The sequence below is a fragment of the Peromyscus leucopus genome, chromosome 5, assembly GCF_004664715.2.
Source record: "Peromyscus leucopus breed LL Stock chromosome 5, UCI_PerLeu_2.1, whole genome shotgun sequence".
Classification (NCBI taxonomy): domain Eukaryota; kingdom Metazoa; phylum Chordata; class Mammalia; order Rodentia; family Cricetidae; genus Peromyscus; species Peromyscus leucopus.
The window spans coordinates 135081644-135096039 of record NC_051067.1 but is presented as its reverse complement, the minus strand read 5'-3'; the positions used below and the strand labels follow the sequence as shown (position 1 = coordinate 135096039).

Below are 14396 nucleotides of genomic sequence, written 5' to 3'. Positions count from 1 at the left end.
TCTGATAAAGACACATAGGCTCATAATACTTGACTAACTCCTCCAAGATCACTTGGCTGATAATGACATACCTGAGCTCTGTCAGCAGCTTTCCAACTTCAAGCCATGGCCTTACCCACTGTAGTACTCCTGTCTCTCTAGTAGGAAATATTCCTGTGCCTCATTATTACCCAGTCATTGACATTTGAACAGAGATGAGCTAGAGCAGACCCTTGTCAAACAGAGCTGAATTGGCACACACCCTTTATCACACGGCCACTGTACATCTGAAGGCGTTCTGAGCGCCGACTCCTATTCCAAGCAGCCCGTTGGCAACATTTGGATAAACTGGAGCACATCCAGAGGTAGGAAAGTAAGTAGGGAAGGGTCCTGAGAACCCTGTCCTGAGAAAGCATATGAAGGGTCCTGATTTCCTCAGTTTACAGGGAAGCTGAAGACAGCATGTAGTGGATTGGAAGGTTTGCTTGTTTAAAAAAAAAAAAAAAAAAAAAAAAAAAAAAAAAAAAGTTAGCCTTGCTGTGTGTATGTGTGTAGTGTCAGAAGGGAAAGCAGGGAAAGGCCTGGGTGTGAGAACCAGCAGCTCTGGCTCAGCCTGTCCCTTGGTAAAATTGCTTTTTTAAAGGAAACACTGCAGTTTTTAGGGAGCATGCTGAAAGTGTTGTATATAATCTCATGACTTTCACAGCAACCCAGTGGGAATGTGTCTACTCACATGCCAAAGCACCAAGGTTTGGAAAAATTGAAGAAGTAGTATATGCTGGAGTCAGAATCTGAACCCATTCTGTGGCAAAGAGCCTGGCTGTCTTCCCCGGGGGGTCCTGCAGGAGTCACCTGCCTTGTGCTAAACAGTTTAAGCAGAAAATGATAATCAAATATGCAGACACACCCTACTGAAGGAGTTCTAGGCAGAGGCTTCTTAGATCCCTTGAAATTCTAGCATCTGGTCCTTCAGAGAAGCACCCTGCTGAGAAGGTGGGTTCACCTTTCCTCAGCCTCAGCCTTGACCCCGCAGCAGCAGCAGCAGCAGCAGCAGCAGCAGCAGCAGCAGCAGCATTTACACGGACTTCCTCAGTGCTTTCCTTTAGCCTGAAGGAAAGAACACATTCTGCTGTAACACTCACTAGAGATCAGCATTCTCACATTTCCTAAGGAACCACGAGTCTTCAATGGTGTAAGAGTATCCATGTGACCCACACCATAGGTATTAGAGACAATGGCTAGTTAGACCCAGAGAATACCTCTTACTAAGCAGCTAATCTACTATAACAAAGTTGGAATAAAAAATTTTAAATTAGACTCATGTGACAATAATGCTTTTATCTCAGTACTTCTCAAAATTTTCTCCTAAAAGGGTATCTGATGGCCAGAGAGAAAGGATGTCTTATGTTCTGGCTACTCTAGACAGCATTTCAGGAGAGGCTTCCACCATTGTGGGCGTCTCTGACTTCATAGTGCTTTTCTTGCCAGTTCACACAAATGTTGGATTTAACTGAATTAATCTGTTTGAACATAAAAACAAAGTTTTACCATACCCACTAGCATGAGAAATTAAACTCATGCTTTGGTCCCCAGTCTACAAGAGAGCCTGGTCTCTGGGGGAAATTTGATGGTTACAAATGCTTCTATTAAGGGTTTCCTCCTCATAAGGGAAAGATTTTTCCAATGGAGCTGTAAGGACGTGGGAATTTTTATCAATCAAGGACACGCATGCTTGTTAAGTCTGAGAGGAGATTACATTTATTTTTCTTTCCTCTAACATTAATTTTTTTCTACAGATGCTTGTGTGGAGTCTCAACATTACACAGATTGATGAAATAGGATAAGAAAAAGTTACTCAAAAGAGTAGACTGATTCTTTTTGATATTTGAGCATTATTGGAAGTTACAGAGCATGGCAGGAATGCTGTGCACATGTTAAGAAGGGTCCCTGCTTGGCTAGCACACCATTCAGAGGAAGGTTCTACTTTGCATGTTTTTAACATTTCTGTAGCTTTTGAACTTGAAATAATGCTGTAAATAAATAGTGTCATGGGCACACAGGGGAGTCCTGATTTTTTTAAATTGCTATGTCTTATTGTGTGGCAGTGTGGAAATGTACGACTCACTGAATCTATTTTCTTGTTTAGGAGAGAAGCCATATGAATGCCCAAACTGCAAGAAACGTTTTTCCCATTCTGGTTCCTATAGCTCACACATAAGCAGTAAGAAGTGTATTAGCTTGATGCCTGTGAATGGGAGGCCCAGATCAGGACTCAAGACATCGCAGTGTTCCTCGCCATCTCTTTCGGCATCGCCAGGCAGCCCCACACGCCCACAGCTACGACAGAAGATAGAGAATAAACCCCTTCAAGAACCGCTTTCTGTAAACCAAATCAAAACTGAACCTGTGGATTATGAGTTCAAACCCATAGTGGTTGCTTCAGGAATCAACTGTTCAACCCCTTTACAAAACGGGGTTTTCAGCGGTGGTGGCCAATTGCAGGCAACCAGTTCTCCTCAGGGCGTGGTGCAAGCCGTTGTTCTGCCGACGGTTGGTTTGGTGTCTCCCATAAGTATCAATTTAAGTGACATTCAGAATGTACTTAAAGTGGCGGTAGACGGTAACGTAATACGGCAAGTTTTGGAGAATAATCAAGCCAGTCTTGCATCCAAAGAGCAAGAAGCAGCCAGTGCTTCATCCATCCAACAGGGTGGCCACTCTGTTATTTCTGCCATCAGTCTTCCTTTAGTTGATCAAGATGGAACAACCAAAATTATCATCAACTACAGTCTTGAGCAGCCTAGCCAACTTCAGGTTGTTCCTCAGAATTTAAAGAAAGAAAACCCAGCCCCAACAAACAGCTGTAAAAGTGAGAAGTTACCAGAAGATCTTACTGTTAAATCAGAGAAGGACAAAAGCTTTGATGGGGCTGTGGATGATAGCACTTGCCTTCTGTGTGACGATTGCCCAGGAGACCTCAATGCACTTCCAGAACTAAAGCACTATAACCCAGAGCACCCTGCCCAGCCTCCACCCCCTACCCCAGAAGCCGAGAAGCCAGAGTCCTCTGCTTCATCAGCCAGAGATGGCGATTTGTCTCCCAGCCAGCCACCTTTAAAGAACCTCCTGTCTCTCTTAAAAGCCTACTACGCTCTGAACGCGCAGCCTAGCGCAGAAGAGCTCTCAAAGATCGCCGATTCTGTGAACTTACCACTAGATGTAGTTAAAAAGTGGTTTGAAAAGATGCAAGCTGGACAGATTCCGGGCCAGTCTCCTGAACCACCTTCTCCAGAAAAAGGCACGGTCAACATCCCTGCAAAGAACGATGAACAGCCTCAACCTGCAGATGGAAGTGAGCCCCAAGAAGACAGCACAAGTGGACAGAGTCCTCTCAAGATGACTAGCTCCCCAGTTTTGCCAGTAGGATCAGCCATTAATGGTTCCAGAAGTTGCACATCATCCCCTTCACCTCTAAACCTTTCCTCGGCCAGGAACCTGCAGGGTTACTCTTGCGTGGCAGACGGTGCCCAGGAGGAGCCCCAAGTAGAACCTCTCGACCTCTCACTACCAAAGCAACAGGGAGAGTTACTGGAAAGGTCGACTATCAGTAGTGTTTACCAGAACAGTGTTTATTCTGTCCAGGAAGAACCCTTGAACTTGTCTTGTGCAAAAAAGGAGCCACAAAAGGACAGCTGTGTTACAGACTCAGAACCAGTTGTAAATGTAATCCCACCAAGTGCCAATCCCATAAATATTGCTATTCCTACAGTCACTGCCCAGTTACCCACAATCGTGGCCATTGCCGACCAGAACAGTGTTCCCTGCTTACGTGCACTCGCTGCCAACAAGCAGACTATTCTGATTCCCCAGGTGGCTTATACATACTCCGCTACAGTCGGCCCTGCAATGCAGGAACCACCGGTGAAGGTAATCCAGCCAAACGGAAACCAGGTTAGTAAAGTACTAGCTAACTTTTTTTAGTGAAGTAACCTCCATCCACTGTAGAGTTAACCAGGTTGGTACAACTGTTATGTTTAAAGGGAACTTAACCAGTTTGCTTCCCTTGTGTGGCAGGATGCCTTCCTTTGCCTACTAATCTGAGGTGGAAGCATCAACTACAGTTTAAAGTGTCTTCTCCTCTGAAAAATAGTGCATACACTTCAGCTGGAGACATACTTGAACTTAGAAGCTTAAGAGAAAAGTTGTAATACTCATTAATTAGGTTTCTGGTTTTCTAGTTGACTTCTCAAATTGGTAAGTTTCTACTTTGCTTATGATCATTAGTAAACAATTGTGTTCCCATCTACCATAAAACACCAGGAAGGCTTTGCTGGTGCAGCATGTGCCAACGCCTTTGTTAAGAGGTTTTAATGAAACAGAGTATGCTGGGAACTTAGCTCATGCATTTGTGGGTTGTGAATTGAGTGTTTGGTCATAATTATGGTGGGGTACGGCTGCAGGCCGGGTGTGCATTCCCCTCTTTAGAGGGGTTTTGCTTTGCCTGCTTGGTTTTGGTTTTGGATAGAACTCTGCTGTATGGCTGTGTTTCTCGAAGTCTGTCCAGTCATGTCACTAGCCTTGATGTCATCGCCACTTTTTCATCAGTTTCTTGAACTGAATCAGATACCAGAGGTGGCTGTTTGATCTTACAAGTACAGCTGCACTTACTTCCAGATCCTGCTCAGATGCGCCCTGCTGTCTGCGGTGCCCTTCAGTACTGCTGCCCTTGGGCTTCCCCAGACTGTAGTAACTCCTGAAGAAAGTGTCCACGTGACCAATGACACTAGATTGCTGGTGTATAAAAACACTGTGTGTGTGTGTGTGTGTGTGTGTGTGTGTGTGTGTGTGTGTGTGTGTGTAAGTAATGTATACTTCTGTATGTACAGGTGTGCCTACCCATGAGTGTGCATGTAGAGGCCAGGGGTTGACAATGACTGTCTTCCTCAGTCACTCTAATGTTTGAGACAGGTTCTCTCACTGCACCTGGAGCCTACCATTTTGTCTAGACTGGCTAGCAGTGAGTCTCCACTATCTGCTTGTCTACACACATTCACATATACCCCAGTGCTGGAATTACAGATGAGCGTCACACTTGTGTTCTGGGATCTGAACTCAAGTTCTCATGCTCGTATAGCCAGCATCTTCCCACTTAGCCGTCTTCCAGCCCTTCTTGACATGTTGGAATCGAAAGGAAACGGAGCTTTGACCATTTCAGATGACTGTTTGATATGTCAGGGAGCTGTGAAGGGGACTCACTTCCGCACCAGCAGCCACAGTGACAGGCAGAGGGCTGTTTTCAGGACATGAGTGGGTTGAGGCAGCACTCTGGGAGACTCTAGGAAAAACACAAATCTTAGCTGACCTAAGTCTGCAACAGGCTCTCTGCAGGATTATTCCATTGAGAAGAGCGCCTTCCTCCTCAAATGGCTTCCCTGAAACTGTCTGTGGTACTATGTTGTCTTTTGTTCATTCTAGGAGAATTGTAAGGGTTCTACTACTGTTTAAAAATCACAGACCTTCTCACACTGCTCCTCCTCATTCCAGAGAAAATGTGAACTAAAGCAAACCTGTCTTTGTCAGACCAAGACAGCTGGCGCGAACCCCCAGAGTGGAGGGCACAGTTTAAAGACATTTTCTAAACACTGTGTCTTAATATTTACTTAGTGAAACCCAGAATCTTTTATGAAAAGTGTGGTAAATGATGAAGTTGTAAATGAATGATGAATTAGCAAGCTCAGTGATTAAACCTTTCTGCAAAATTGCTGTCAATTCATAGTTTGCCAGAACCAAGTAACTGTGGCTGCCATCCCTCTTACCAATAAAGAAATGTTTTCACCATGATTTTTCCTGTGCTGTCCTCAGCCCCACTTCTGTCTCCCAGTGACCCGGGAGCCCATCTGTCTTGTCACTGTAGTGTCCTTCCCGTGGTCAGCGTGAGGGAAGCCACCCTCTAACGTGAGGCTCACCTCCTGTGCATTATCTGATTTTCCTAGACTTAGTTATTTATGGACAGTGGGGGGCAGAGCTTCACACACTGCTACTCAGACATGGCGGTCAGAGGACACCTGTGGAAGCCAGTTCTCTCCTCCCACCTTGTGGATCCCAGGGATCCAACTTGGGTCCTCAGCCTTGGTGGCAAGTGCCTTTACCTACTGAGCCATCTCACTGACCCTATCTCTTGTGTGTCTTTTCATTTGAAATTCAATCTTTTTCCCCCTCAGGATGAAAGGCAAGACACTAGCTCAGAAGGAGTCTCCACCGTGGAGGACCAGAACGACTCTGACTCTACACCACCCAAAAAGAAAACTCGGAAGACAGAGAACGGAATGTATGCATGTGACCTGTGTGACAAGATATTTCAGAAGAGCAGCTCACTGTTGAGACACAAATATGAACACACAGGTATGTCAGTGGACACGAGCACAAGGTTCAGTTCAGCTTCTGCCATGGTAACTGTGGGGACAGTGGGCTGAGGTGACGGGAAGAGGGCCCAGCTTCAGGAGGCAACTGTTCCGGGAGCGCCAGCCATCCTGGCTGAAGGCTTGCCTCCTGACCACCTGAAGGTTTTTAAATTAAGACCTTTGCTTTTTAGAAAGAACTTCTGCATGAGAGGCTGAACTTGATTTTAAGATCCCTTCAGCTCTGAGATTCTGTAATTCTGCACAAAATACCCAAGCCCTGGGCTCGTCTAGGGACTGGCAAATAGTGTCTTACAGATAACACAAGGCTCCACTCATCTCTCTAATGCCTGTGAGCCAAGAACGGACTTTTCGTTTCTAGTGATTAAAGAAGATAAAAGGTAAAAATCAAAAGCCAGCATCTTAGCTGATGTTTTACCCCTCTCAGTCACACCCTAACTTGCTTGTTGCCCAAGGATGCTTTTCTGCTCCGGCCAATGATAAATTTGAGTGATTGCAGTTGGTACAAAGGCCAGCCAGTCCCAAGACCCTTCCCTAAAGGGCTTTTACAGAAAACCCTTGCCAGTCTGACCTTCCCAGTTCCCTCTCTCCAGAGCCACCCTGGTCAATTTCAGTACGTGTATCTGCAGCCCAGGAATCCCGTTAGGACCTATGTGCAGACCCCTGTGGCCCGAGAACTCCCTCCATGACTGACCTCCAGCTTGAATTGCTTTCAGAAAACTCACAGAATTCTGATATAAACTATCAGACTCCTAGCTGATAAAAGCTGCACAGCCAGCCAGTTTCTCTCCAACAAGATGGCTGGATGAAGGACTGGTTTAATCTTAAACTCTAATCCCCAGCCTCTTTTCCCTGGCCCTTATCAGCTGTTTCAGCTAGTGTCCACATACATGCCTCTCATGTGTTAGCTCATTCACTCTGGTGAGAAGAAACACAGAGACGTGTTCTTTCTTTTTCCATCTGTATGTAGCAGTGTGACTGACAACTTGGCAGTTGTTGGAGTTAAAAGGTAGTACCAGGTAGGAAAACCTGGGCCTTTAACAAGGCCTCAGATCACAGCCTCCTAGTTATTTTCACTGAGAGAATTAGAAAATGTCCTTATTCTTTAAAAAGAGTTAAATACTGGCAAATAGCGAAGTTAAAATTACGTCCTAGCTGTACAAAGAGATACCCAGTCATTTCTGCATTTTGAAGGGCTGACTGCCTCGTGACATTGGAGTTGTTAACAGCCAATCCCTGTTAGTCCAGCTGCTGCTGTCCATGTCTGCGGTGGTGCTCAAGCTCACGCCCACTCACCAGGAGGAGCAAGATGGCCCTCTAGGGCAAAAGCCAGTTTCCTGGGGTCAAAGCAATATTAGCTATTATAATTTCTAAAGAACTTCGGTCATAAGTAAAGAAATATATGAGGAAAACACATGAACTATGAACCAAAGGCTGAGGGGCCCCCAGCTGGATCAGGCCCTCTGAATAGGTGAGACAGTTGATTGGCTTGATCAGTTTGGGAGGCATCTAGGCAGTGGGACCAAGTCCTGTGCTCATTGCATGAGTTAGCTGTTTGAAACCTGGAGCTTATGCAGGGACACTTGGCTCAATCTGGGAGGAAGGGACTGGACCTCCCTGGACTGAGTCTACCAGGTTGATCGCAGTCCTCGGGGAAGGCTTTGCCCTGGAGGAGGTGGGAATGGGGGGTGGGCTGGGGGTAAGGGGAGGGGGTGGGAGGGGGGAGAATAGGGGAACCCATGGCTGATATGTAGAACTGAATGGTATTGTAAAATAAAATATATATAATAAAAAAAAAGAAATATATGAGACATTAAAATACCATTAGAAACAGGGATTTCCGGCCTCCGGTGCTTGCCACCCATGGCTCATGAGAGCCTCACTTAATGTCCTGCATTGTGGTCTTGATGAATGTATTTTTGGCATTTCTGCCTTATGTAATTCCCACTGACCTCCTCTACAAATTACAGTGTGTAGCCTTGAATTTTCACATAGTAAAGATAAACCATAGTGTTATAAGTACAGTTGGAGACCTGCTAGTTTCTTAAGCACGAAACTATAACTGTCCCTTTCCACAACCTGAATGTCCCTTAGTGCTCACAAGCTCTTTTATTTCCTTATGCCACTGTTTTGTTTCATATCTGTGTTCTAACCTTACAGGTAAAAGACCTCATGAGTGTGGAATCTGTAAAAAGGCATTTAAACACAAGCATCATTTGATTGAACACATGCGGTTACATTCTGGAGAAAAGCCCTACCAATGTGACAAGTGTGGAAAGCGCTTCTCACACTCGGGATCCTATTCTCAGCACATGAATCACCGCTACTCCTACTGCAAGAGAGAGGCTGAAGAGAGAGACGGCACGGAGCAGGAGCAGGAAGAGGCTGGGCCGGAAGTCCTGATGAATGAGCGTGTTGGTGCCCGGGCGTCTCCCTCCCAGGCTGACTCAGATGAGAGAGAAAGTTTGACAAGGGAAGAGGATGAAGACAGTGAAAAGGAGGAGGAAGAGGAGGAGGAGGAGGATAAAGAGATGGAAGAATTGCAGGAAGAAAAGGAATGTGAAAACCCACAGGGTGAGGAGGAAGAGGGGGAAGAGGAAGAGGAGGAAGAAGAGGAGGAAGTGGATGAAGCTGAGCATGAGGCAGCAGCCAAGACTGACGGTGCAATGGAGGACGGAGCTGCCCAGCAGGCAGGCAGCTTAGAACAGAAGGCGAGCGAGAGGAGCGAGCAGCTGTCGGAAGAGAAGACAAATGAAGCCTAGGAGTTCTAGAAGGAAATTCTACTTGGTAATGAAATTTGCTCTATATTACCCACGCTTTTCATGGAAACCCAGCCCCTGTGCTGTGGTTCCTGCTCACTACTGTGTAATGTCAGAACTGAAAAAAAAACAAAATACAAAAAAAAAAAAAAAAAAAAAAAAATCCGGGTGTGCCTGAACCTCAGACCTAGTAATTTTTCATGCAGTTTTCAAAGTTAGGAACAAGTTTGTAACATGAAGCAGATTAGAAAACTTTAATGACTCAGAGAACAGAGGTTTCTTAGCAGGTTACAGGAAGCTGGATGAGCATCTGGCATGTTATCAGTATTATCACTCTTACGTTGGTTCATTCTTAAGCTGTACAATGGGAGAAATTTTATAATTTTTTATTGGTAAACATATGCTAAATCCGCTTCAGTATTTTATTATGTTTTTTTAAAATGTGAGAACTTCTGCACTACAGAATTCCCTTCACAGAGCAGTAGAAAGCAGTTCCAGCCGTGCTGACTACCTGTTACCAAGTCAGTCAGGAGGTAGGACCTCTACGTTAGACGCCATGTTGTCATTAACATGTATTGCTAGCCTTAAGGAAGCAGCCGAGAGAAGAACTGAAGTTTCTTACTCATGTGATTTGAAATGGAGTTCAAAGGTTGTCGTTGAGTTCTGACTGCAGGGACGAACAGTGTTGGTGAGGACGGCAGAGTCGGCAGAATCAGTGTTGGTGATTGTGTTTGCGTACGTGGGAGCAACTATGAAGGATCTCTAGGAAGCAAGCGTTGGGTCTCTTTTGGCCTTAAGCAAGACCTGTGTGCTGTAAGTGCCATTCCCAGTATTTCAAGGCTCTAACTGCCTTCATTCAGTGTGTGGCCTACAATAACTAGCATTTGTTGATTTGTTTGATGTTTCAAAATTCCCAAATAAAACTCAAAACCACTGACTGTCAGAGAAACTGAAGCACTGGGACATTTCATACTTTGGTTCCTCAGTATTCATTTTACGTTGATTGACTTTCAGAAATCTCTACAGAAACAAAAGGGAAATTCTCTAAACTACTTCATCCATGTACTTGCGTGTCAGACATGGATAAGCCATTGGTAATTTGGCTCACAACCGTTTCCAAATGTTAGTTATTACGGACCCAGTTGATGAACAACATTAGCTGATTTTTACCTATCAGTATTATTTTCTTTCTTTTAGTTTATAGATCTGTGCAACATTTTGTACTGTACGTCTTCAAGCCTGGCAGTATTAATACCCTTCTTACTGACACGTACTTTTAGTTTTAGAAAACTTTTATATTTATGTGTCTTATTTTTATATTTCTTTATTTATTACACAGTGTAGTGTATAATACTGTAGTTTGTATTAATACAATAATATATTTTAGTATGAAATTTTGGAAAGTTGATAAGATTTAAAGTAGAGATGCAATTGGTTCTCGTGCATTGGGATTTGATTTAACAGTGTTCTGTTAACATTTATACTCGCCTTGGGCTGTCGAGCAGAGTTTAAATGGGAATGTATTAGTTTTACAACTACAATCAAGTCATTCTCCCTTTACCCAGTTTTTAATATGAAACTCTTACACTTTGAAACTCACTGTGTGACTCATAGCATGATGCTCTGCAGTTCTTCTGTTAAGAGTTAGCCCAGCCATAACTCATTCCCTTAGCAAGCCAAATTAGAATTGCCTTCTGTAAACAGTGTTGGGAACAATGTTTAACATGTTGTGCCAATTTGTTCCTGTATCCATGTATGTAAGCTACCGATCCGACTCTTCCTTTTAAGTTCCTTGTTACACCATGGTCATTTTCTAGTTTTTTACCAGACTTCCCAGCTCACAATAAAATGCATCAACAAGCCTGACCCGCTCTCATTCTTTGGATCATTGTCAAGATTTTCTTTGGAAAATTGTCTATGAAATGGGCATTGCATCCCAGAGCTTCATTCATCTTGAGCTGAGTTTGTTGACACTAAGTATGTTAGACATTTAGCATGAAGTTTGCCTTTTCCTGTGGGGACATGGCCCCGGGAAGCCCTCTGCCGGGGTCACCCCTTCTTCCGGAACCCTCCACCCGCATCCCAGGAGGCCTTACCCTTAGGGTGCTTCAGGGATGTCTGAGTTTAGATGCCTTTTGCTTGACTCTGCTGGTTTTGTACCCTTCTCATCAGCTCCTGTGCTGTCCCTGTGTCCCTTCCCTCTGTCACGGTCACCCCAGGTGCCCACTGCCCAGCAGACTGCCTCTCACTAGTTGCTACAACAGCTGTTCACTGGAGGGTGTAGAGGCTGCATGCTGATAGAGCCTGGCCTCACTCACATCTGAGAATCCACATGGTAAATGATTCCCATAAGCTGCCAGTGGTCTTATTTGAGTTATTAGGCACTCAGGATAGGAGATACAACAAATTACTGCCTTTTCGGCTGCTCTGTTATGATCTGTGGAGAGCTTATTTCTAGGTGTCTTCCTGGTGCTCAGTGTCATGGTGCATGGTACAGACGTTGGAAGCTGAGGGTGGAACTACCTCAAACTTGATAGACCCAATGCTGACAGTCACTTCCCCTGCCAGAGCTGCACATTCCCATGTGCTCCCCACATTCCCATGTGCTCCCCACCTTCCTGTGCCAGGGCCCCACTTCCCATGTCCTTTGTCATCAGGCTGCCCGATTGCCTCTGTTCCTAACACCAAACCCCATAAACAAATATACTGTAAAAGGTTATTAAATACGAAGTTGCCGTTCTGAGGGGGTGTCCAGTAGTCACAAAGGTAAAGCTTGGAGAGGACCCATGTGGCTAAAAGGCCAATGAGGAAATCGTGACTAGGCATTATCAAGGAGCCGTTCTTCCCAGGGCTCCCTCACAGTGTGAAAAGGCAGCAGCCACACCCTCAAATGCATCTGCCTTGCTGCCTTTATCAAGAGTATTTTCCACTGAGCCTTAAAAATCCACAGAAAAGCCATATGCCCGTGACCACATGCACAGTAAGTAGAATGAGGCTCTGCACACAGGCCTGTCTGGCTTCAAGGTTCATGCCTCTGCCCAGCCTGCATCACATTTCATGTTGAAGTGGATTCTCCTGGCCACATAGAAACTTAGGCCCAGCCCCAGACAAGAGGAATTAAAAAATACCCCTCAAACAATACACAACCTGACAGAGTTGACAGTGGAGGGAGACAGGATTTTTCTCAATCTCAATGCAAACTTAAAAGACAGCCTTGGGGGAATGTACTTTGAAAGTGGTCAAGTTGACAGAGAAATCTCATGGATTTCACCTGAGATCACTGGAAAGCTGGATTAGGACGATCATGTATTAACTCTGTCTCAGAACAGCAGACCTTCAGAAGCACCTCTGCTCAGAGAAGAAAAAATTCACCCCAATAACACCTGGGCCATTTATGGGGAAAAAACATTATAGGACCCAACAGAACTTTCACATTTGAGAAGATTGGAACAGAAGGTTCCCCTAACTACTCAGGGGGTCAAAAGCACTTGCCAAGAACTCCTGGTGACCTGAGTTCCATCCCCAGAACCAACGGTGGAAGGAAAAAAAAAATAATGTCCTCTGAACACCATATGTATGCCATGTGCACACACACATACACATACACACACACACACACACACACACACACACACACACACACAAAGAATCATATAAATGTTTAAACTGTAAACCAGTAATAAATGCATTTTTAAGATCTCCCAAATTATTACAAAGCCATATCAAGTTGTTCCTGATGAGAAACATGATTCTCAAATGATGATGTCTTATGTCAAAACTTGTAGCATAAAGTTAAAGTGATATATGCAAGAAAATGCACAGTGTTAAATGCTGACAACAGGAAGGAATAAAGGACTCACTCATCTAAGCTTCCACCTCAAACCATCAAAGGAAAAACCATGAACAAAGCAGGAGAGAGCCAATAATAAGGAAAAGAGAAAACAATGAGATAAAAAAAAAAAAGCTGTGTAAACCAAGTCAGCTTTTGAAAAGATAGATTTCTAGCCATACCGACCAAGGAAGACAGACGAGACATAAATTGCCAATCTTGAGAAATGAGGCAGTCTCCAGATCCTACAGAGGAAGGTAAGGAAGTGATAACTCCGTATCTATATATCTGACCACTTAGATGAAAGTGACACCCTTAGAAGGCCCTAATTACCAAAGCTCATTCATAAATAACCTAAATGATATTAAAGAAATCAAATTGACAGGTAAAAACCTCCCTCCAGAGGAAATTCAGACCAGATGGTGCCACTGGTGAATTCTTTCATACATTTAAGAAGTTTGTAACAATTCTTCACAGGTCATCTCCTTAAGTGCCTGTGAAGCTCAGATAACCAACAATGGTATTTCAAATCAAGAGCTACAGACTTAAGTTCAAAAAAAAAGATGCAAAGACATAACTGAATGTTAGAAAGTTACTTGAACACTTTATCAAAAGGAAAATATATTGTGAGTAAGTGGGATTTGCCCTAGAACATCAAGATTTGTGAAGCATCCAAAAGCCAAGTAGTGTAACTCCCATTAACAGTAAGATTGACAGAGTAGGGCTATGTGATTATCTTAGTAGGGTAGGAAAAACATAGACAAAACTTAACACCAAGTCACAAATTACCAGCAGTTAGAATGGGAGGTGACCACTGTAATAATTGGTATCTTCAAAACCTTCACAAGTAAAACACTCAGTGTGAAAGAAGCACACCTTCCTCTGGATGAGGAGCAAGACCAGAATGACACTCTCCTGCTGCGCTGAACCTCAGGCAGGGTTGTGTTCTTTGCATACAGACTGCAGGAGCTTGTTGTCTCCAGGCAGCCCAGTTGTCTATGTAGGAAACAAGGAATTTGGAAAGGAAAGGCAAGAGACATGAGAAATTCAGTCATATTCTACTAAATAGTCCTAGATGTGGGAATTTACACCTACACATGGTACCATAAAAACTAAAATATTTGGTGATGATTTAACCAAATACAAAACCTGTGCACTGAAAACTCCAAAATATTGATGAAATAAAAATACAAAGAAAATGAAATTCCATGTTTATCAGTTAGAAGATGAAAGCATATTAAGGAAAAAGTTTTATCCAACTAAACTATTGACACAATGCTGTTATAATTTTGTGGAAGAACAAAGAACTCAGAAAATCATTTTGAAAAGAACAAATTTGGAGGGCTTGGAGTTTGTAGTTTTATAAAGCTACAATATTCAAAACAGTTTATGAGCATGAGAATGGCAATA

At 43.9% G+C, this 14396-nt stretch overlaps 1 protein-coding gene across 2 annotated transcripts in view; it reads left to right on the top strand.

Moving 5' to 3' along the window:
• The window catches only part of Zeb1 (zinc finger E-box binding homeobox 1), a 174368-nt gene extending 163345 nt beyond the window's left edge, over positions 1–11023 (top strand). For both annotated transcript variants that reach the window (XM_028872953.2, XM_028872956.2), the window contains exons 6-8: positions 2126–3930; positions 6201–6381; positions 8559–11023. In XM_028872953.2, the coding sequence (XP_028728786.1) occupies positions 2126–3930; positions 6201–6381; positions 8559–9160 (2588 nt within the window). In that variant the 3' untranslated portion in view covers positions 9161–11023. The remainder of the gene's footprint in view (positions 1–2125; positions 3931–6200; positions 6382–8558) is intronic.
• Positions 11024–14396: the final 3373 nt, after the last annotated feature.